At 48.2% G+C, this 21,687-nt stretch overlaps 2 protein-coding genes across 7 annotated transcripts in view; one reads left to right on the top strand and one right to left on the bottom strand.

The window, feature by feature from the left end:
• Positions 1-7,270, bottom strand: part of PLEKHG3 (pleckstrin homology and RhoGEF domain containing G3) — a 42,391-nt gene extending 35,121 nt beyond the window's left edge. For all 6 annotated transcript variants that reach the window (XM_036841196.1, XM_036841212.1, XM_036841222.1 and 3 more), the window contains exon 1: positions 7,147-7,270. The gene's annotated coding sequence lies outside the window, so the exon portion shown is untranslated. The remainder of the gene's footprint in view (positions 1-7,146) is intronic.
• On the top strand, positions 6,460-8,062 carry LOC118889471. Its single transcript, XM_036841231.1, has 3 exons — positions 6,460-6,548; positions 6,639-7,528; positions 7,926-8,062. Exons 2-3 carry the CDS (start codon positions 6,925-6,927, stop codon positions 8,039-8,041), a joined length of 720 nt encoding a protein of 239 aa, XP_036697126.1. The 5' UTR covers positions 6,460-6,548; positions 6,639-6,924; the 3' UTR covers positions 8,042-8,062.
• The last annotated feature ends 13,625 nt before the right edge of the window (positions 8,063-21,687 follow it).

Genomic DNA, 21,687 nt, shown 5'->3' with positions numbered 1-21,687 from the left:
AACGTTCTATCTCTATAATAAATGAGAGAAGTAAATAGGATAAAATTACCATTTGCCAGATCTGGATGGTGGGAACAAGGGGGTAGGGGTTCCGACACAGGGGCGGGCCCCGCCACCCTGGAGACAGACCGGAACAACCAGCACCGAGACTGCACAGCACAGCATCTCCCAGCAGCATCCAGAACCGAAACAAAGGAACAAAAGCTCCTGACGGAGAGAGGCCTAGGATTTTTGAAATTGCAGCTCCTCCCTAACATTTTCTGGCCTCAGAAAGTGTTGTGTGGCACCCAGGTAGGTGCTTAAAATGTAAATGTATTAAAGGCATTCTTGTTTCCACTGAGGCAAGCGCCCTTTAGGATAACTGGCAGTCTGCTATGGGTGGAGCTGAATTAAGTTTGGGCCCATCCTGGCTCCACAGTAACACAGTAAAACCTTGACTAGCCGGAACCCCTGCAGAGAGAGCTGTCCAAAAGCCATGTTTTCAAGAGTGTGCCCGGTTTCCAAACAGTCTGGGGTAGAGCTCAGTGCGCGTGCTCCAGGGTCATTTAGAAGTTCAGACCTCATCCCTGCCAAGTCTTAGCTGAGAGATCTCAGAAAAGTTACCTACCTTGTGTGGGTGGACTCAGTTTCTTTATCTGTAGTTGAGGGTACCACCACTTATTTTTTGCCTTGTTGAGAGGACTAGTGATATTACCTAAGAGTCAACACTTATAAAAATTTTAGGGCTTCCCTGGTGGCGCAGTGGTTAAGAATCCGCCTGCCAATGCAGGGGACACGGGTTCGAGCCCTGGTCCAGGAAGATCCCACATGCCATGGAGCAACTAAGCCTGTGCGCCACAACTACTGAGCCTGTGCTCTAGAGCCCACAAGCCACAACTACTGAACCCACGTGCCACAGCTACTGAAGCCTGTGCGCCCAGAGCCTGTGCTCCGCAACAAGAGAAACCACCGCAATGAGAAGCCTGTGCACCTCAACAAAGAGTAGCCCCCACTCACCGCAACTAGAGAAAGCCCGCGTACATCAACGAGGACCCAACACAGCCAAAAATAAATAAATTAAAAAAAAAAAATTTTTAGTCAATCTGACTCGGACATCTTTTAAAAACATGTTACACGCTTCCTTCCCTGCCTTCCTAAACAGTCAAGGGAACATCATTTAACCTTTTCTTGATGACTCAGCATCACAATTACCAGCAAAGCATCAATTATCAAAATAATGATCCCCCCAAGGGCCAAGGCGTGCCAAGCCATTCCTCCTAAATAAATGACCCCCGGCTCTTATGCTCGTGCTTGCTTTGCATAGTGTCTTGATCTCTGTCCACAATCAGTGTCAACTCTCAGTTGCACTGTGGTCATTTTTCCTCTCTATGCTGGTCTCTTTACACTCTCCTTTGCTGCTTCCTTCCAGTTGTGGGCTTGGAAATAGGATGACACAACTCCTATATAAGAGTTAAACAGGGTCTTAGGGAGCTGGTGTGAAAAAAATGCAGGAACTTGAGTCCTGGCTGATCTGGGGACCTTCTTGGCTACATGCAGATAAGCAAGGCTACTGGGTGGCCATGTCCTGAATAGGGTAGGAGAGGTGTTATGGGATATTATAGGACATATTATGGGATGAACTATATTCAAGACTATAATCTACCCTACCATCCACTTTGGACACAACATGCATGGGGGCAAACTCTCAGCAGGCCCGGGAGGACTGGACCCAGTGATACCAGGCACCCTTTCACTTGCCCAGGCTGGAGGAATACAGAGCTGCCTGCCCCTGTGCCAGAGCAGCTGACCACAGGTTCAACTTCTTAGAATCTTATACTCTATCCTAGATACTTCCAGACAGGATTAGAACACTTGTGAAGAGCGTGAAAATTTCTCTAATTCCTAAAGGTTCATCACACAGTAGGTTTTACTTATTCAACAAATATTTATTGGAATCCTACTATGCATCAAGCACTGGGGATGTAGCGATGCACAGGATAGAGACCACAAGAATACTGGTCCTCTTTTCCTTTCAATAAACACTTGCCATCTATTGGTCAAGAACCTCTGATTTATGTGTGCGCGCACACACACACACACACACACACACACACACAGAGTCTTGTGGCCTGGGGAGTAAAGGATATGACTTTTTAAGAGCTTCCAGTACCTGTAGAACCCATCTTTCCTCCCAAGATCCCGTTACCATAGTGAAATAGACTTTACTCCTGTAGCATCTCTCCCTCCAGTCCCAGCCAAACTCCAGCAACAATCAGAGCAACCCCTACTACCCTCAAACTCTATCTCCCAAAAGGCTACATGCACAGTTACCATTGTGCCCATTAGTACCTCATTCAGGTCCTGTGGTTGGCCCAGACTCTGCTCAGCATGAAACAGAATTTGAGAGTCCTTAAAAATCCATTCCTTGAGCTTAAGCCAGGAGGCCTCCCTCCCCAAAGGCCAGCAAGAGAACTATAAAAAGCCCCATTCTCCCTTGGCTGGCATTCCCAGACGGCAACAGCCCACCAAGGGCTAGGCTTGACCCCCACCACTGACTTCTTCCTCTAACTCCATGGAACAAAAACTGGAGCAGATGAGATCACCGAGCCCAGATTGCCCTCAGGGTGGGACCCCAGCACAAGCCCATCATGCCCTGTTGATTACACTTTACACTGTTCTCCATGCTATGTGGGAACAAAGATGACTCAAACAGAGTCCCTGCCTTCAGAGAGCTGCTAATCAAAATAAGAATAGAGCAGAGACCCTGTTAACAAGGCCAGCCTTTATCCCAGACAGCCAACACCCAGAGGGCTGCCAGCATCTCTGGATGTACCTCCTCCTTCTGTTCACAGGTTAGTTGACCCTACCCAGTTTTCATTCTCCTCTGACTTGAGGTCACCCAACATCATAAAAATGCCTGAGGCTGTTTGGGCCTTCCCAACCACTTCCTCTGAAGCCATATTATATCTAGCTTTACCTGGTTTCCAGGCACCAACCGGCAAGCCCGGAAAGCTCCTTCACCACAGGGCCCGCTTGGCTGTCCAGCTCATGCAACAGGGCTCTTAGAGGGAGTGGTCTGGTTGATGACCACTCCCCCCGGGACCCGCCCTCCACCGCCCATCCCTGCTTCCTGAGCCAGGGCCAGGCCCCCAGGAAACCGCTCACCGCAGCTTTTGACAGCAGGCTTTGAGATCAGGCCCCTCCCTTTAAGGTCCTGGTTCCAGCGGACAGGGGAAGAGACTCCTCAGATTGCCTGGGTGGAAGCAGTGCAGAGCTGAGTAGAGTCCAGCCAGACTCTGAGCACTCATAGTGCCTGTCCATTCTGTTACTCAAAATTCTGGTCCATGGTGGACACTTCTTGAAACTTTTTCTGGGGCTGTCTCTAAGCCTCCATCAGAATCCTCTTGCACCTCTGCAGGCTCTCCTAAAACAGCTCCACCCACCATCTGCCCGGCTTTCTCCTGCCCCTCCCTCGTTTTCACCATCCCTTTCTCTCCCTCTCTGAGCATAATTTATCTACAGGACGTTGGGGGAGGGGCAGGTAGCCTTCCCAGCTGTGAGGCAGAGTAGAGAGGCCAGGAACGAAGGTGTGATTCATCAGGGCTGCTTGGAAGCGAGGGGGAATTCCAGAGCAAGGGAAGAGAGTCAGGGCTGCCCCCAGTTCACCCTGTCAGCAGGGGAAACAGCACACACACCTGGGAGGCCCACATCCTCAACCCCCCCAGAATCGAGGATATGGTTGAAAAGTCTCACCAACTAGAAAGTCTGCACTAACTAGGGTTTCTGTTTTCACCTGCCTCTAATTCCCCACTTGCCTAATTCTTGAAACGGAAAGCTTATTTAGCAATGGCATTAAATATCTTGGGCTACCCCTGCAGAATTTGGTTGGAGAAATAAAATAAAAGACTATCACTTACTGATGACCTCTATAGGCTCTGCTAAGCCTTTAACACACGTTAGCTCATTGTTCAGTCTCACAAAACCATATGTGGTAGGTATGATGACTAACTCCATTTTACTGGTGAGAAACACAGGCTCAAAGGAGTTTAGCACCTCAGGGCTAGTAAGCTGTCAAGCCCTGCAGTGAGTTGCTTGAACTGGGTTTCAAGAAAAGGAAACCAGAGGCGAAGGGAAACTCCTCCTTCAGGTATTATCAAATAGCCCTTCCTCGGGATGCCTCCCAGGCCACCCCATCTAAAATGCCATCTCAAAAAATAAAAAATAAAAAAATAAAAAAAATAAAATAAAATAAAATAAAATGCCATCTCACCCCCGCCATGACAATTCACATCCACCTTCCCTATCATATTGCTCTGCTTATCATTAACTTGCTTTCCACTATCTATCTTGCTTATTGACAGCTTCCCACCACTAGAAGCCAGCTCCATGAAGTTAATGACTGTCATATATTTTGTTCATTGCTGTGTCCTCTGCGTCCAGCATTCATATATAGTAGATGCCAAAAAACCTGTTGAATGAATGAATCCTCTAAAATAGAACTAAGAAGTGTGAGTGTAGGAAGAAAAAGAACATGATTCATCCATTCAGGGGAGGAAAGATGAGAAAAGATGGTGAGAGAATCTGGCCAGGGGCAAGTTGGGAGCTCCAGATGGGACCTACAAGAGGAAATGAAGGTCTGCCAGGTCCCTTGTGGACTCCAGTAAAGCCTTCCTGCTGGCAGTAGTGATTTCCAGCTGCCAGGGCCCCAACCTGAGGGCTTCTGCTGGGGAGGGCGGGCTTGCAACCCTGAAACAAAGGCCTATGGACATGCAGCTGGCCAGAGAGGCAGGACTGAGCATCGGCCTGGGCCAGAGGGGCAGCCTGGGATGGGGAGAGGGGGGCAAATGAGGAGTTGAAGACAGCCGTCAGTGCAGCTGCAAAGGCAGCACCCTTCCAACGCCCAGAGTCCCCTCAACCCTCAACACAACAGGGAATAGCTAGTTGGTTTCCCGATTAACCCTCCAAAGTCAGTGCTCAGCCTGGGCCTGTAGTGACCCCCAGACTTGGAACCAGAGCCTTCACAAGGTTCTGAGAGGAGAGTGGAGGTGAAGGGGCAAGCCATGCACCTGGAACACAGTTCCTTTTCCCTTCCTGCCCTGGTCATCCCTCAGGCCACGGCCTTTGGCCACCTCCAGGGTAAACACGGTGACCCTGGGATAGCTGTGGATTAGGTAAGGCAAATGTTTACCCTGGAGCTATTACAGGCCAGGGGTGTAAACATCCACCATTGGCTCCTGGTATCTACCGTGTCCTTGTGGCACACATGGGATGTATCCAGTAAATTGTAAAGCTCTTAAGGGCCCCTCCTAGCCACAGTGAGCCCTTCATTTTGTATAGGAGTTTATGCAGCACTTTCCACGTACGTGGCTTCCTTTGATCCTTACCACAGCCTCTGTGAAGAAAAGCAGGCAAGTCCCCAACTCCACTCATGTGGAAACTGAGTCAGAAAACAATATGTGACTTGCTCAGGTCATGTTGGGAAAAGCATGGATTAGACCATGAGGAAATCTGAGTTCTGGTCCCTGTTTGGCCAACGGGAGCCAGGCTCCAGTCACGTCACATCTCTGGGCTCTGCTGCCTTCATGTGTAAATGGCGTAGGCACATGGGAGGTGCCTTCCAGCCCAAATGACCCTAGCAATCTTTGATGCCATGCAGTAGAGCCAGGACTAAAGCGGAGGCAAAATCCTGTGCTGGGCTCCCATGCCAGTGCTCTTCCCACTCTCCCCGATGTGCCACTTCTAATAAAATGCAGTAGAAAAGCCCAAGGCAGCTCTTAAGCAAATCACTTCCTCTGCTTCTAGGACTTGGTTTACCCCACGCAGACTCCCTGTCCCATCCCCAGAGCAGGACATCCAGGGATCTAAGGGGCTGCCCAGCCTTCTGGGAAGGGAGTGGGGGCAGCAGAGACAGAGGAGTATTAACAGCAGGAGATGAAATGAGGCATCCCAGGACCACAGGGAAGAGGGTGAACAACAGAGGGAAGGGGTACACCTTTTTTGGGTTCTTACTCCCTAGGTTTTCTGCTGGAAATGGTTAGGGTGAAGTCACTCCCAGCTACGTCACTCAGGATTCCATTCCCAGTCCAGCAACGGCGAGGCTAGAAAGGCACTTTCCTTAAGGGAGGCCGGCAATGTGCTCAGTGGGGAGCCCTCGGGGCTGTCATTACTCTCCCTCATTATTTCTTTGAGCAAGGTTGGTGTGACTGAGCTGCGTGCAGAGGCAGGGCTGAGGAGACTCTGGGAACCCCCAGTCCAGGGTTCCCTGTAGGGCGATGCAATCCGGATCGCCTCCTGGGGGCCCCAGAGCAGGAGACAGGCAAGTGACTTCGAGGGTGAAACTCTTACAGTGGCCGCTATAACACCGCCCCACCCCAGGCCACACCCCTCCAGCCTCCCACCATTACGTTTCCCACTCCGTTCTTCCTTTTGTTTTCAAAAGCAGCTCCAAAGAGTAAAAGTAGCTACCTAAAAACGTCTTGAAATTTTCGAGTTTGCACGCCTCCTCCTAGCGTTCCAGACCAAAGGGCTGCGAATAAGGAGAAAATCAACCAAACCGGTTTCGGGAGTGGGTGAGGTCGAGGGAGGCAGTGGCAGGCAGTGGCTTCTGTGCTTTCGGCTCCCCGACACCCCATTGCTGGCACCCACTCTAATCCCTCCAGGACGCGAGCTGAGATTCCCAGAGCGAGTACTGTGTGACACCAACCCGGAACAGGCTGCTGGCGCCTTTGGGCTCCCGGGACCAGAGGCTCGGGTCCTTCCCCAAAAGAGTCCACCCCTCCCGGGCCCACAGTCCGAGGCAAGTACCAGCCCTCGGGCAAAAGAGCGCGCAGTGGGCGCGGGTGGGCGCCGCCTCGAGGGCTTCCCGAGTTTCAAACTGCGCCTCTTGGGAGTCACCGGGCGCATTCGCTCCTTTCGTTTCCGGGGTGGGGGCTAAAGGACAGAAAAATGTCTCCTTGCACGAGCCTCCCGCGCTCCAGCCCTCGGCCTGGAGGGTCGCCCTGGGAGGAGCCCACGTGGCCCCGGGCCCCCCTCTGCCGCGCCGAGTCCTCACCCCGCAGGCGGCTGGGGCGGGTGCCCGGGAGGGCGGGGGCTTCAAAACCACTCCAGGCACTGCCGCTCGGCCCGCTGTGCCCGCAGAGGACGCGGGAAGAACCGACGGACACTCACCGAGCAGCGGCCGCCCGGCTGGATCCAGAACGCACGGCGCGCGAAGCCACCCAGGTGCCGCCGCAACGCGGGCGCGAGTTTGAATGTCGCTCCGGGAAGGGGCCGAGGCTGCCGGCTGCTCCCGCCCACCGCCAGCCCCTTGGCGGCCGGGGCGCGGCCAGCTGCGAGCGCGGCCCCCGGGGACCCCAACCCGCGCGCGCCTTCCAGCGCCCGGCAGGAAGTCGGGGCCGAGCAGAGCGGCAGCAGCCGCGGGAGGGGACAGGGAGGGCGGACCAGGAATTTTTCCAGTGGGTGGAGACTCGGGCCAGCGACTGGAATCCCGCGATTGGCAGCTCAGCGGGGGACGGGGGCAACCTCGCGGCGCTGCGAGCTGGAACCCGGGGTAAAGGCTGCAGCGGCGGGAGGGGGGCTTGCGCGCCGCTAATGATTAACGCCCGCGGGTGGGGCGAGCGCGCGGCCCCGGCGGGGTCCGCCCGGCCGAACGCTAGCCGCCCCCGAGCAACCTAGGTGCGCTAAGACACAAAGACGCACCTGGGGGGCGGGAGGGGGGACACTCACAGTGGTGTCACAGACCTGATATCACTGCCTCCCAAGAGGTCACCGGACGGCCAAAACAGCCCTCATTGTACGGACAGCAAAGGGGGCTTCCAAGTGAGTCCTTAGTTGGGATCGGACTTGGGAGTCCTGATCCTACCAGAGCAGGTCACCTTGGCTTTTCTGAGTCAGAAACTCACGTCTTGAATTCCTCACCGAAATTCGGTTCCCGTGACCCTTTACAGATGTAAATCCAAACCTCCGAGAAGCTGACAAGAAAGAGATGAAGAAGCCGATAACTTGGAGGGAGTCCACCACGAGACTGTTAGGTGGGAAGAGCAAGAGGCAGAAACCCGTGTAATAAAGGACCCATTTTGGTAAAGCGAAGAGAACCTGTCTCCTGTTTTTATGTCTGTATGTAATCATGTGGGCATCGAAAGGTGCACACCTGGAAAGTGAGGGGCTGAGGGCGCGACAGGGACACTCAATAAGGATCGGCTGCGTTCTGAGCAAGGGCATAAACTTAAAAACCCGAAGTAATTCATCAATAAATGTGCTGAAAAATAGATGCTGTCCCAGCACAGGACAGGAGAAGAGAAGCCCAGGATGGGAGGAGGGATGGGACACTGACATCAGAACCACTGGGTATACTTGACATCCAGTAGAGGTAAGTGTGTCTAGTAAACGCCTAATATTCACGTTAAAAAACAAAATAAGCCAAAAAGGAAAAGAAAAATAAGCTACTCCAGGCAAATGCAAGCCCCAGGTGATTTACAGGGAGGGGAGGGGCGTGCGCGGAAGGAAATGGCTTTCAGGTGACTTTGAAACTGGATCCTGGCGGAGGGTGGGGTGAAGACAGCGGGGCTCCCCTGGCTACCGGCGGCGGGGGAAAGAGGTAGGCGCTGGGCCGGATCGGCCTGGGAAGCTAGACGCACATTCCTCAGAGAGGGAGGGTCGCACATTCCTCAGGGAGGGAGAGCCTGCTCCAGCCTAGCAGAGCACTGCCCTCGCCGACTGCGAAGGTGAAAAAAGAGATTGCGAAGGCGGGTGGGGGGCGGGGGGGGTCGGAGGTAAACAGCCGCCACGGGCTCTGCCAGATACAGCCCACCAGGCTCCGGGCTGGGGGGCCGGAAAGTGAGAAGCCCCAGTCTCCTCCTGCCTTCCAGAGCCAGCTCAGCCTCAGGCTTCTGCCTTTCTTTAATCCTGCTTTCTTCTCTCATCACCCGAATCCTATCAATCCCTTCCTGCCCATCTCAAATTCCAGCTTCCAAAGAAGGCCTCTGACTTAACTAAGCCATCGGTGAGCAGCACCCCTCAGCCAGGACAGGTAATCGCGTTACTGACAGTAATAATAACTAATTTAGTGAATGCTTACCATTTGTAGGGCTCCTGCTATGCTATTTACAAACATTGTCTCCCTTCATCCTCACCTCCGCCTTGTGAGCTAGTGTTAACGGAAATCAGGTTCATCTGCTTGTCGCTGGAAAGCCAATACTCCAGAGACAAGTGTTGGTTGGAAAGGAAACGTTGCTTTATTCAAGAGGCCGGCAACCTGGGGAGATGGCACGCTCCTGCCCAGAAACCAACTCTAGAGATTCTGCTCGCCCAGGAAAGTTTTTAAAGGGAGAATCATCAGGGGAGGGGGTCAGATTCTTTCTTACCTTCCACTGTGTGCAGACTTTCTTCTGATAGGTTGGTGATGAGGTAACAGGGCAGTGTTCCAGGAATCTTGTGCTCGGCCTGAAGTTACCATCCTCCACCTGGATGGGGGCCTTAGTTCCTGCAGAAGAACTCAAAAATATTGTTATGTGTGTTCCTTGAGTTGGAACCCGGACGCTGCCCCATGGCTGCACTATTGTTTCTTGAGTGCTCCTCCTGTGTTTCTGCACTCCCTTCCCTGATTAGCAGCTCTTTCAATCTGCCCTTTGGACCTCAAGGAAGATCCAGGACGCTGCATGAAGCCTATTTCCCGCAAACAAGAAGCGGGGAACACGGAAAGGGTTTGTACCCAGGAGGGCCCCACAGGGTCTTGCTCCGTTTCACTAGTAAGTATCCTTATCCCCATTTTACAGATGGGATAACTGAGGATAAGAAGGATCTAGCCACTTGGCCAAGATCACATAACCAGCAAAAGCCGAACCTGACAAGATCCCAGATAGGTCCAACATTTGAGGGCTTACTACGTGCTGGCCATTATTCCAAGTCCTTTATATGAACAATTGCTGTCACAGAAGAAGAAAAGGAGGCAAAGTCACACAGCTAGTGTATGGTAGATCTCAGATTCATAATAGGGGAATGCTTCTCTTCACCATTATCTATTCTGCTTTCTTTTTGACACTTGTTATTCAGTTCACGGCTTGATTATAATATCTTGCTCTGTTTCTATTTGTTTTAACGTATATCTTATTTCCTAAAAAGAGTGTAATCTTTCCTTGTGGCAGAAGTCATATAGGATGTACTCAGCAGAGCAATGCTGAACTCAAATAAAATAACCCAAACAGTTTGTGAGAAATTACACAATCTCACTCCTAAGAATAAAACTCTGTCTGGGCCCAGGAGCTCTAGACCGAAGCCACTCCACAGTGCAGAGCCTCTCCTTCCACCCTTTGCTTTAGCGGCCTCACCCTCTCTTCTATCAAGTCATTTATTATTATAATAACACCTTGTGCCTCAGTAATGCCTTTAATCCAAGATCTCGAAAGTATTCTAACCATCTTCAAAGTACCCCCACTGAGTTGGGGAGATGGACATATTTTCCCCCATTTTATGGGTGAGAAAACCAAGACAACACAGAGTTGAAATGACTCACTATGGAAATCAATGGCAGGGTTTCTTCTCCCAGCCCTTCCCCTCCTCCTTCCGAACTCCTGGCTGCCAACATTTGCATCAAAATTTCAAATCCCAGAGACAAAGGCCATTGAGTTTTCACAATAAAGGACATTTCCAAACTGTCATCTCAGCTGCTCTATTGTGGTAGACCTCAGGAGAGGGAGGGGATGTAAACACGGTGAAGGTCCCCTGGGGCTCTGTGCTTCCAGCCCAGAGAAGGAGCAAGAGCTAGCTGGCTGGGTGGGGAATGAAATCCCAAACTTGGAGGAAATCCCTGTCAAAGGCGACCTCAAAGTCAACCTGTAAACCACCGCCAAACTTAGAGGTCTCAAAGCTTCCAGAGTTTCAAGGTGCATTTTAGCAACACTTCCCAAAGTGTGAGTCACAAGCCACAACAACAACAAAACAGATAAATTGGACATCATCAAAACATAAGACTGTTATGCCTCAAAGGACATTAAGAAAGTGAAAAAATGCAAAGGATGGGAGAAAGATTTTGCAATCATACATCTGATAAAAGACTGTATCTAGAATATGTAAAGAATTCCTACAACTCAAGAATAAAAAGGCAAATAACCCCAATTGTAAAATGAGCAAAGGACCTAAACAGACATTTCTCCAAAGAAGATATACAAATGGCCAATAAGCACATGAAAAGATACTCAATGTCATTAGCCATCATGGGAATGCAAATCAGAAAAACAATGAAATATCACTTCATACTTTTTAGGATAGCTAAAATCAAAAACACATAATAGTAAGTGTTAAGGAAGATGTGGAGAAATTAGAATTCTTATACACTGTTTGTGAATGTAAAATGGTGCAGCCACTTTGGAAAACAGTCTGGCAGTTCCTCGAAAGGATACACGTGGAGTTACCATATGACCTAACAATTCTACTCCTAGGTATATACCCAAGAGGAAGGAAAACATCTGTCCACACAAAACCTTGTGCACAAATGTTCATAGCAGCATTACTCATAATAGCCAAAAGGTAGAAACAACCCAAATGTCCATCAACTGATGAATGGATAAACAAAATGTATATCCATACAATGGAATATTATTCAGTCATAAAAATGAATGAAGTACTGATTCACGCAACAACATGGATGAATTTTGAAAAGATTATGCTAAGTGAAATTAGCCAGTCACTAGGACACATATATGTAATTCCATTTATATGAACTGTCCAGAATAGGCAAATCTACAGAAAGTAGATTAGTGGTTGCCTAGAGGTGGAGTTGGGGGTAAAGGGAGGTTGGAGGAAATGGGGGGGGGGGGGCGGGGTGTGACTGTGAACAGGTTAGGGGCTTTTTTTTTTTTAAAGTCAGTATTTTTTTTTTAATAATTTTTTTTAAATTTATTTTTATTTATTTGTGGCTGTGCTGGGTCTTCGTTTCTGTGCGAGGGCTTTCTCTAGTTGTGGCAAGCGGGGGCCACTCTTCATCGTGGTGCGCAGGCCTCTCACTATCGCGGCCTCTCTTGTTGCGGAGCACAGGCTCCAGGCGCGCAGGCTCAGTAATCGCGGCTCATGGGCCCAGTTGCTCCGCGGCATGTGGGATCTTCCCAGACCAGGGCACGAACCCGTATCCCCTGCATTGGCAGGCAGATTCTCAACCACTGTGCCACCAGGGAAGCCCAGGGGCTTCTTTTAATAGTGATCCAAATACTAAAAATATTTAATATACTAAGAATCATTGAATTGTATACTTTAAATGGGTGAATTATGTGTATATGAAATATATCTCACTAAATTTGTTAATTTTTTTTTACGTGTGCCATTAATACATGTTCCAGAGTTACCCAGGCTACCTATAATCAGAACCTATCAGAATCCTACCAGAATCTTCGGCGGGCAGGACCCAACTCTGCATTTCCCCAGAGCCCACTGAATGAAGTTCACTGTGCCTTACAAGACAGTGATTCAAAGCCATGTGGCCCCCAGGCTTCCTGAAATGAGTAGAATGGAGAGTCTGTAACTAACTCTGAAAGGGCAGTGGCCTGGGCAAGGGGCAGTGGGGGGATGGGAGTTGCTTCCTGAAGTTCTTTATCAATAACTTCTTTCCCTCAGTCTGGACTCCTTAAGTGTCAGAAAAATCTGACATCGGAAAGGGGAAGAAAGTATGGGGCAAGGGAGAGGAAGGCTTGTCCCCGCCTTACTACATTCAGGCTCGTAGCCACTGCTGTGGGGAGCTCTTGAAGGGAATGAGCTGTTTGAGTTTGTGTCTGCAACAGAAACATTTGCCAATCACCTGTGGTGTTTCAAGAACCCGGGAGCGCATGTGAACTATTTCTGGAGATCACTTATGTTCACCTTTGTTATCAGTAGATAAAGGAGCTGTAAGTCAGCATTTACAACACCTGAGACCTGAGAGCTGGCACTAAGACATCAGCCTTTGATGAACTAGGGGTGATTTATACACAAACATGCTATTCCTTCTCTGTCCCAAAGGCCAGAAGTTTTTCTATTTGCATCACAATACTACCTGTAGGTGAATGAAGTGTAAACATGGAACAGTCAAGCTTTACCCAGTCTAATGTTAAAGTGAAAGATTTTCTGAGGTGGGTTAAGAAACTATTAGCTGAGATGGTGTTTTAAGTTGTCTGAGTACTTCATTTATCCATGTGGTTAATGTCCTAGAAGACTTGCCACTTCTACCTGAGATTTTTCAGACCTGGGTGTTCATAAAAATCACCTGGAAAGTTTCCGACTCAGAAACAGACCCCAGGAATCTGCATTTTTTTTAACAAGCAAGTGAGTCAGATGCAAGAGAGATCCATAGACCACACTTTAAAAAACATTGGTCTGAATTCTGCTTTGTGTCTTTTCCCCTCCCGGTGCTTCCTCTTCCTCTCCTGAGACACAGGACTCAAGATAAAAACCCTGCAATCCCTCCCAGTGCTCCAAAGATAAAAGGGTATGGCTTTTAAGACTTCATGATGTTGGAATAAATCAGGCTATTATACTTAATCAGATGAAAGAGTTCCACCTTGATTCCATGTGAAATGCTTAATCTTCAACACCTTGGTGACAAGCAGGGCGGGGTGCACCCACCAAGTACTATACTGTAACTTTCAGAAAGCAAATTAATAAGAGCTTAATTAGGAGGTCATTGCCCAGTTACTTGCAGATGGAGGCAGTTCTTCCTGACTGTAATTTTGGTTGTTGATGTTTTCCTCCTAGACAGGGCCTTATGGGTTCCCTGGCTTCTCTGTCTTATCCAAAGAGCACAGAGCAGCTGTGCCAAGGCAACAGTGGAGCCCAGATCTGCATACCCTTCCTCTGGTTTCTGTGCCAGACCACAGAGGAAACATGGGTTAGTTATAACCAGATTAGGACAAATGGGACCAGGTCCACCTAGTTTCCTAAACCACCGGCATCTCCTCCAGAGGCAATGAAGAATCGACCCAAGGGTGGATGGAATAACTTTGTTTCTCCACCTGAGCAGTGACCAGACTCCCAGACCCCACTTGGTCCTATCCTATTATTGGCTGCCAGGCACTCCCATCAGAATCTCAAATCCCTTCATAAGCGGTGCTTTGTGGAGGTCAGCCTTGCCTGCTCTCTTTTTTACTTTCTTGCTATATAACTGCCTTCCTATCAGTCTTAAAGGATTTCCAGGGTTTCTTCCAATCCTGAAAATCTTGGATTCTACCATCTTAAGGAACCCCATACTGGATCATTCAGCTACAACAAGCTCTCTTTTCCCTTCACCTACAAGCTTGTCTAGGGAGAGAAACCTGGCTTCATAACTCCTGATTCTATGATCCAAATACTCTTATCTCAGGCCTGTGGGTGTCCTCAGCCTGTGGTTGTTATGGGAATAACATAACGCTAGGAGTAGTCAGCCATCCTTTGAGGATTGCCCAACAACCCTTTGAGGCAGGTAGTAGTTCTCTCCCATTTTACAGATGAGAACATTGAGGCTCAGAGAGGTCAAGTCCCAGGTCCCAGGTCATGTGGTCCTTAATGGCAGACCTAGGACATATTCCCAGGCCCCTCTGCCCTAAACTCATGCTCTTAACCACCATCGGGCTACCAAATACCTCACCCCAGCTCCCAAGGAGTCACTAGACCCAAGCAGAGAAGGTGGAAGCAACTTAAGCAAATTAAACCCAAGATAAGAAATGCAGACTTCCCTGGTGGCACAGTGGTTAAGAATCCGCCTGCCAATGCAGGGGACACAGGTTTGAGCCCTGGTCTGGGAAGACCTCACATGCCGCGGAGCAACTAAGCCCGTGCGCCACAACTACTGAAGCCCGCGTACCTAGAGCTGGTCTTCCGCAACAGGAGAAGCCACAGCAATGAGAAGCCCGTGCACTGCAACGAAGAGTAGCCCCTGCACGCCGCAACTAGAGAAAGCCCGTGTGCAGCAACAAACACCGAACACAGACAAAAATAAATAAATAAATAAATTTATAAAATTAAAAAGAAAGAAAGAAAGACATGCCCCCACCCTGTTTTGCCCAACCGAAGCGGTATGAATTGCCTTACAATTCACCAGAGAGCCTCTAGGCTCATAAGTGAGTTACAGACTTGTTCCAGGGGCTGGAAAATTGAATGACGGGAGGAAAAGGAGGAATGCGTTCAGGGTCATAAAGCAAATGGGGGGGGGAAGAAAAAGTCTCTAAATATTTGTGACGTGACGTCTCAGGCTAGCTGGCTATAAAAGGTGAGGCAGGGCCTTTGCCTGGCAACCACAGACTTTTAAGCCCTAATCATAGCTCTGCTGCCTGTTCCCAAGGAATGGTCCCGCTGTTAAAACTCCAGAACATCCTGTCCTGTCTGCCCCGCGGAGAGACAGAGGGAGGAAAACTGAGCTTTACCAAGTGCTGCTGAAGGGACTGGAGAGTTCGTCTCCTTCCTGCTGAGCTCAGTGACTCCTGCAGAATTGACTCCAAAGCCTTCCTCAGCCCCAGCTGTCCTGCATGCCACCCCTCCTCACTAAATCTCACAGGTCCTACCACAATGCTCTCCTTCCCCTGGCTCACCTGCATCCCTGTGGCCCCAGGGAAGGGTACCTTCTCAGACAACCAGACCAAGAATGAGGGTTTTGCCGTCCGTCTGGAAGCAGGATGGTTAAGAGCACTGACTTTGGGGTCAACAGACCTGAATGCTAACTCTGCTTCTTAGGCAAGCCATTTAACCTCTCTGTGCCTTAGTTTCCTCATCTGAAAATAGAGTGAGTAGTAGTTCCTATCTCATAGGGTGTTACTCAGGAATAAGTGAGAAAATATCTGTAAGGTACTTAGCACAGTTCCTAGTCTACAGAAAGGGGTAACTATTAACGTTATTTTTATTTCTGCTTCTAGGTGTTAGGTTCCCAAGCCCCACACCTCAATATCCTACTTTCCCTAATGCCACATCATGTCAAAGAATCTTATAACTGGAAGAGATCCTAGAAGTCACCTAACATAAGTGTTTTTTCCTCTAGGAAATTCTCGCACATATATATCTCTAAGAATGAGATAATATCAGTAAAGTACTTAGCATGTGCCTGGGATATAATAAATGCTTGGTAAATGTTTGGGTTCATGAGAGTTAATTTTATGTGTCAACTTGACTGGATTACAGGATGCCCAGACATCTGGTTAAATGTTGTTTTTGGTTGTCTGTGAGGATGTTTCCAGAAGAGATTAGCATTTGAACTGGTGGACTGAGTAAAGTGTATTGCCCTCCCCAATGTGGGGCCTGCATAGAACAAAAAGGTGAAGGAAGTTTGAATTCTCTCTCTGCCTGACTGCTGAGCTAGGACATTGATCTTCTCCTGTCCTTGGCACTCCTGGGTCTTAGGCCTTCAGACTTGGACTGGAACCGACACCATTGGTGCTCTGGCTCTCAGGCCTTCCAACCGCACCACCAGCTTTCCTGGGTCTCCAGCTTGGAGATGGCAGATCTTGGGATTTCTCAGCCTCCATAATCGCATAAGCCAACACCTTATATTAAATCTTTTCACGTATATATCCATCTCCATCCTATTGGTTCTGTTTGTGTGGAGAACCCTGACTAATACAGATTTTGTTGTTGTTTATTTGTTTGTGTAGGTAGGTATTTACTCAGTATCTGCTCATCTATCCATCCATCCAATAGTCACTTATTGGGTGTCCTGGTTGCTGGGAGATGTACACTTAGAATAAGACATAACATTGCCCCAGGAGGGAAATGTATAACCAAATCAAAAAGGGGAAGAGCCAGAAAACAATTAGAGAACAGTTGAGGGCCTAACTGTGCAGTATTTTCTATGCTCTCAGATGTGACTATTATCACACCTGAAGGGAGGAAAGAGATTCCCTCCCTTTTTAAGAATGACTCAGAATGCATATATTCAAATAGTGTTAGCTTTCAAAGAATGAGGGTATATGCATATGGTAAAGATCTTCTCATCACTCAAAAGACCTTTAAATTATTATATTAGCCTCAGTGTTGAAAAATCCTGGGCTTTAAAGGTTGGGGTAGGATGTTTGGGATATAGTCAAATGCCATTTGAGCATAGGTCTGGTGGAAAATATAATCTCCAGCTGCATTAAAATAGATCCAGAATGAGGAATGACTATGGAGTGAGAACACTGGTTTCTCCCATGTGGCTCCTGCCCCATCTCTGAAGACATTTCCAAAGAGGAGTTGATTCTGACCTGCGCCTTTTCCCATCCCACACCCACCCTTCTAGTCTACACTCCTCCCCCAGGAAGTTCAGAGGAATCTGAGGCACAGGGACATTTCTCTTCTCCACTCTCCCAGGGGACCTAGGAGACGTTCCCTGGAAGGTCTCAGCCATCAGCAAAGATCTACATTCTCACCTCGTCTCCGTTCTCTTCCTCTGCCCCTCCTCCTCTTTTATCACCACTCACTCTAGCTTTGCTAGAGGAATGTAACCCGCTGTCATCCTGGACACAAGTGGAGTTTATTTCCCACTGAGGAGAGCTGCGTACAGACTGGACTCTTGTGGTTCTCACAATTGTATCCACAAGTTTCTAACCCTCAAATATTCACTGAGGTGCAATTATGTGCCAGGCCTTATGCTGGATCCTGTCAGGGACACAAAAGCATCAGACCCATCTCTGACTTTGACCAGGTGAGAGAGAATGACCAACTGTAAACATATAACAGTAAAATCTTTAAAGTACCATTCTAGACAATGAAAGCAGACATTAGTATAAGACGGTTCACAGTTCTTTGATAATTACAATTAATACTAGAAGCCAGAGGGTAGAGGCTGAGGTGGTCAGGGAAGGCTTCTTAGAAGACGTGGGCTTTCATAAGGTCTTCGGAGATAAGGAGGTCTGCGGGGAGTTGAAGAGGAAAGGAAATATCAAGAGCAGAAGACAGTGCTGGGAAGGAAAGCCTATGGTCAAGATTGGTCTGTGTGTGACCCTGTTGTATGTGTGACCCACCTCTGGTTCATTTGTTATTTCAGTCTGGTCATTCCTCGCAGGTATCTTGGCAAGGACCTGACCTTGGTCTTCCAGCAGATGCTTCCTCCTCCCAAATATTTGGACCTAATGACTCTGTATTAGTTAGGTTTTTTTTTTTTTTTTTTGGTTGCAAGTGACAGAGACTCAACACAAGCTAACTCCAGTAGAAAAATTGTCTTTTATATTGTCTTCAGCTTTAATTGTCTCTTATAACTGGAAAACTCCAGGTATGGAAGTACATTAGTTTGCAAAATAATGAGGCACAGTTGGCTCTAATAATATTGCAGGACTCTGTTGTCTCTCTTTTTTTTATGCTACTGGGATCCACTTCACAGGCTGGCTCTCGTTGGGAGGCAGGAAAGCTGGCTGCTAGCAACCCTAGATCCATATTCTCTGAGCTTATCAACGCCAGTGGAAAGAGAGGAAGTATTCCTCTTAGGCCTCTTCTTGGCCTCTTGTCAGGGTCCCTGACAAAGCAGGTAAAAGAGGTTCACTGATGGAGTCCCAAACCTGGCTGTCATGTGGGGAATACGTGGTACTGAGGGGTGGATCTGAAAGGCAAAAAGGACAACCTTGGACAGATATGGGGAAGAAGGCAATGCTGTGTTGCATTATTGTGGAAAAACCTCATCCCCTATTACTTCCCAGATAGACACATGTCCCCACTTCCTTCCAACCCCAATGGCCAGACTCTTTTCACAGGGAAACAAATGGTTAATTGCTAGGAGAGCTCACCTACAGACAACAGCTATCTATCAGAGGACACCGCAGCAGGGTTAGTAACTGGACAAACACCCAAGGAGGTGTGGTGTTTTAGGAAAGGGATCTGGATCAGAAGACCAGGTTAGTCAGGAACAGCCTCATACCCTGGAAAATTCATGAAAAGGATTTGGTGGCGAGTAGAACAGAATCCCTGCTGCAGGCCAGAACTCACTGAAAGGGTTTGGGTGGCAGCTTTCAGGACTGTAGGTGCCACACTCAGGAAGAGCAAGATTTTAGAGCCCAAGGCTGCCTTGGACTCAATACTGAGTGGGGGACTGGGCATTTCCATGCTGCTGATTCTCTGCTTTTAAATTCTCAATAGGCAGCATTCTCTGGAGGCCCCAGCTTAAGGAAGCAGCAGTTTCCAGTCACTCCAGATCAGAATCATAGAGGAGAAAAGAGAGGAGGCTTAGTACAGCCTGTCAACAGAGCTTTCTGTGATGATGGAAATGTTTTATGTCTGGAGTGTCCATCACGGTAGCCACTGGCAATGTGGCTAATGCAACTGAGGAACTGAATTTTTAATTTTATTTAATTGAAATGAATTTGAATTTCAATAGCCACATGTGGCTAGAGGCTACGTATTAGACCAGAAGCCTTAGAGAACATCCTTCCTTCACCCACCTCCAGGGCTTGGAAGAGAAAAGGCAGGATAAATTGGAACAGAACATCCCAATCAACGATCTACGTCAGGAAAGGCAGATGGTGTAGAATGGGAAACGGGGAAGACCCCTGGTGTCAACTTCTTTCCTAGACACAGACATCAGCTGCCTGAACTCTGGCAACTGTCACCCAGCCTCCCCGTCTGAGAGCCACTGCTTCGGAAAAGGACCTCACGAAAGGTCATCTGAGGCTACCAGGTGGCCCCAACACCACAGTCCAGTGAGGAAGGAAATTACTTCCACGCCTCCCAGTAGCCCCATAGGGAACTCCCTGCCTCCACCCCATGATTTTGGAGACCCCATACCCCATTCCCCACACTCTTCTCCCTCTGTAGGAAGTATCTCATGCCCTGCCTGAGGACCCCAGCTCACATCTCCATTAATGGCCAGGTCCCTGCGGGATTTCAGTTCCACATGTGTTGACTGAGTGCCTCCCAGGTCATCAGAGGAAAAGCTGAACTTAAATGATTTCCTGTCCAAGAACAATCTGTCACCTAACACAGTGGGAAACCATCCAAGCTAGCCAGCACCAATGACATGGCTCCACCCACAGCCTCCAGCCCAGAAAGGGATCTGCTCTCCCAGGACGGTCAAGGGACTAGGTGAATGGGTCCTGATAACCCAGGAGAGCCCTCAATCAGCCCTGCAAATTTACATCAAGACACAGGCCTAAGACTCAAAGAAAAAAAAGTGAGCTTGTGGGAAAGTAAGATAATCAAATGCTTTTGCATTGAACTCTGATCACAGCTGCTCACAGGCACCAGAAGCCAGACTAGGGCACTGGGTAGGTATGGGTGGGGCCGGGAGAACACCAACAGTGAGAAGTACCGTAGAGGTGGATGGGTGGCAAAGAGGACTATGTGCCAGGCTGATGCCAACTTGGCTCCTTTCCATGTACCTGTCATGCCATTCATGCTTCCTCTAGCTTACAGACCATCTCAAGAAGTCGAGCTTTGACCAACTCCTTAGCTGTCAGGAGAGTGAAGGCAGGAACCCAAGAGTGCACGCCCTGGGCTTGCTCTAGTCCAAGAGGGACTTAAACAATTTATGGGTCTTCTCTGACCATAGTTTCTGCATCTAGTTGGGGTATCCTTTTTTAGAAATAAATCAAGCTCACACATCCATCCATGTTCATTGCAGCATTATCTGCAATATCTAAAAGGTGGAAGCAACTCAAGGGTTCATCCACAGATGGTAGATAAAGAAAATGTGATACATACATACAATGGAATATTATTCAGCCTTAATAATGAGGGAAACCCCGTCACATACTACAGCATGGATGAAATTTGAGGACATTATGCTAAGTGAAATAAGACAAATATTGTATGATTTCACTTATATGAGATATCTGAAGTAGTCAAATTCATAAAAACAGAAAAAATGGTGGTTGCTGAGGGTTGGGGGAGGGGAAATGAGCAGCTGTTGTACAATAGGTATAGAGTTTCAGTTTCACAAGAGGAAAGTGTTCTAGAGGTCTATTGCACAACAATGTGAATATAATTAACACTATTGAGCTGTAAACTTAAAAATGGTTAAGATGGTAGGTTTTGTCATGTGTTTCTACCACAATCAAAAATTTACAATTAATTAATCAATTAATTAAGCTTTTCCTATATTCTCTTATCATTCATTATCATCATCATTCATGCCCTTTACAGAAAAGGTGGAAAACTGAGAAAGAATTTCTTGTAAGTTTTGTGAAAGTAAAACCTGCCCATCATTTTAATGTGGTATAATAGGGATTATAGGGAATAGCAACACTTCCCTGCCCTACTCTGGTCTTCCTTTCCAGGACAGCTGGCTTTACACTTCTCTGCTTTTAGATGGTCATCACCCTACCACCAAGGAATTTGCTGCTCAACTTTGATTTCTCAACCTCAGATGTCTCTGACTACTGCCTAAGAAAGATGAGGATTTAGCCCACTACCCAACCGCCACCCTTCTCCCCAATCCTCTTGTTTTTAGTCATGACAATTTTCAGTTATTCTACCGGTTATCTTTGTAACCTTAAACAATGTACTTAAAGCTCACTTGATTGCTGGTCGGGTCAATTTTCAATAGTCTCCTAGCTCCTTAAAATGAGTTTACTAGGGCCCTTACCTATCTTTCCACCAAGATGTCCCCTTCCACCCCCAACTTATGTCACTTGTACTCCTATGCGCCGCAACGAAAGATCCCACATGCCTCAACAAAGGGACCCCATGTGCCGCAACTAAGACCCTATGCAACCAAAAAAATAAATTAATTAAAAAAAAAAAAAAAGACTTTTTGGTTGTAGAAGTGAGAGCCTGTGAAAGAGGAGGAGTGACCCACGTGCCAGGAAAAGTGGCTTTTAT

This window comes from Balaenoptera musculus, chromosome 2 (genome assembly GCF_009873245.2).
Source record: "Balaenoptera musculus isolate JJ_BM4_2016_0621 chromosome 2, mBalMus1.pri.v3, whole genome shotgun sequence".
Taxonomy (NCBI): Eukaryota; Metazoa; Chordata; class Mammalia; order Artiodactyla; family Balaenopteridae; genus Balaenoptera; species Balaenoptera musculus.
Note: the sequence above shows the minus strand (reverse complement) of the source record. Positions and strands in the feature narration are given on the sequence as shown.

Excerpts from the sequence above, each read along its gene's own strand:
- LOC118889471 (XM_036841231.1), top strand. The coding sequence starts at position 6,925 with ATGTCTCCTTGCACGAGCCTCCCGCGCTCCAGCCCTCGGCCTGGAGGG. Across the intron at positions 7,529-7,925 it reads GCTGCGAGCTGGAACCCGGG|ATGTAAATCCAAACCTCCGA; the intron begins GTAAAGGCTGCA and ends GACCCTTTACAG.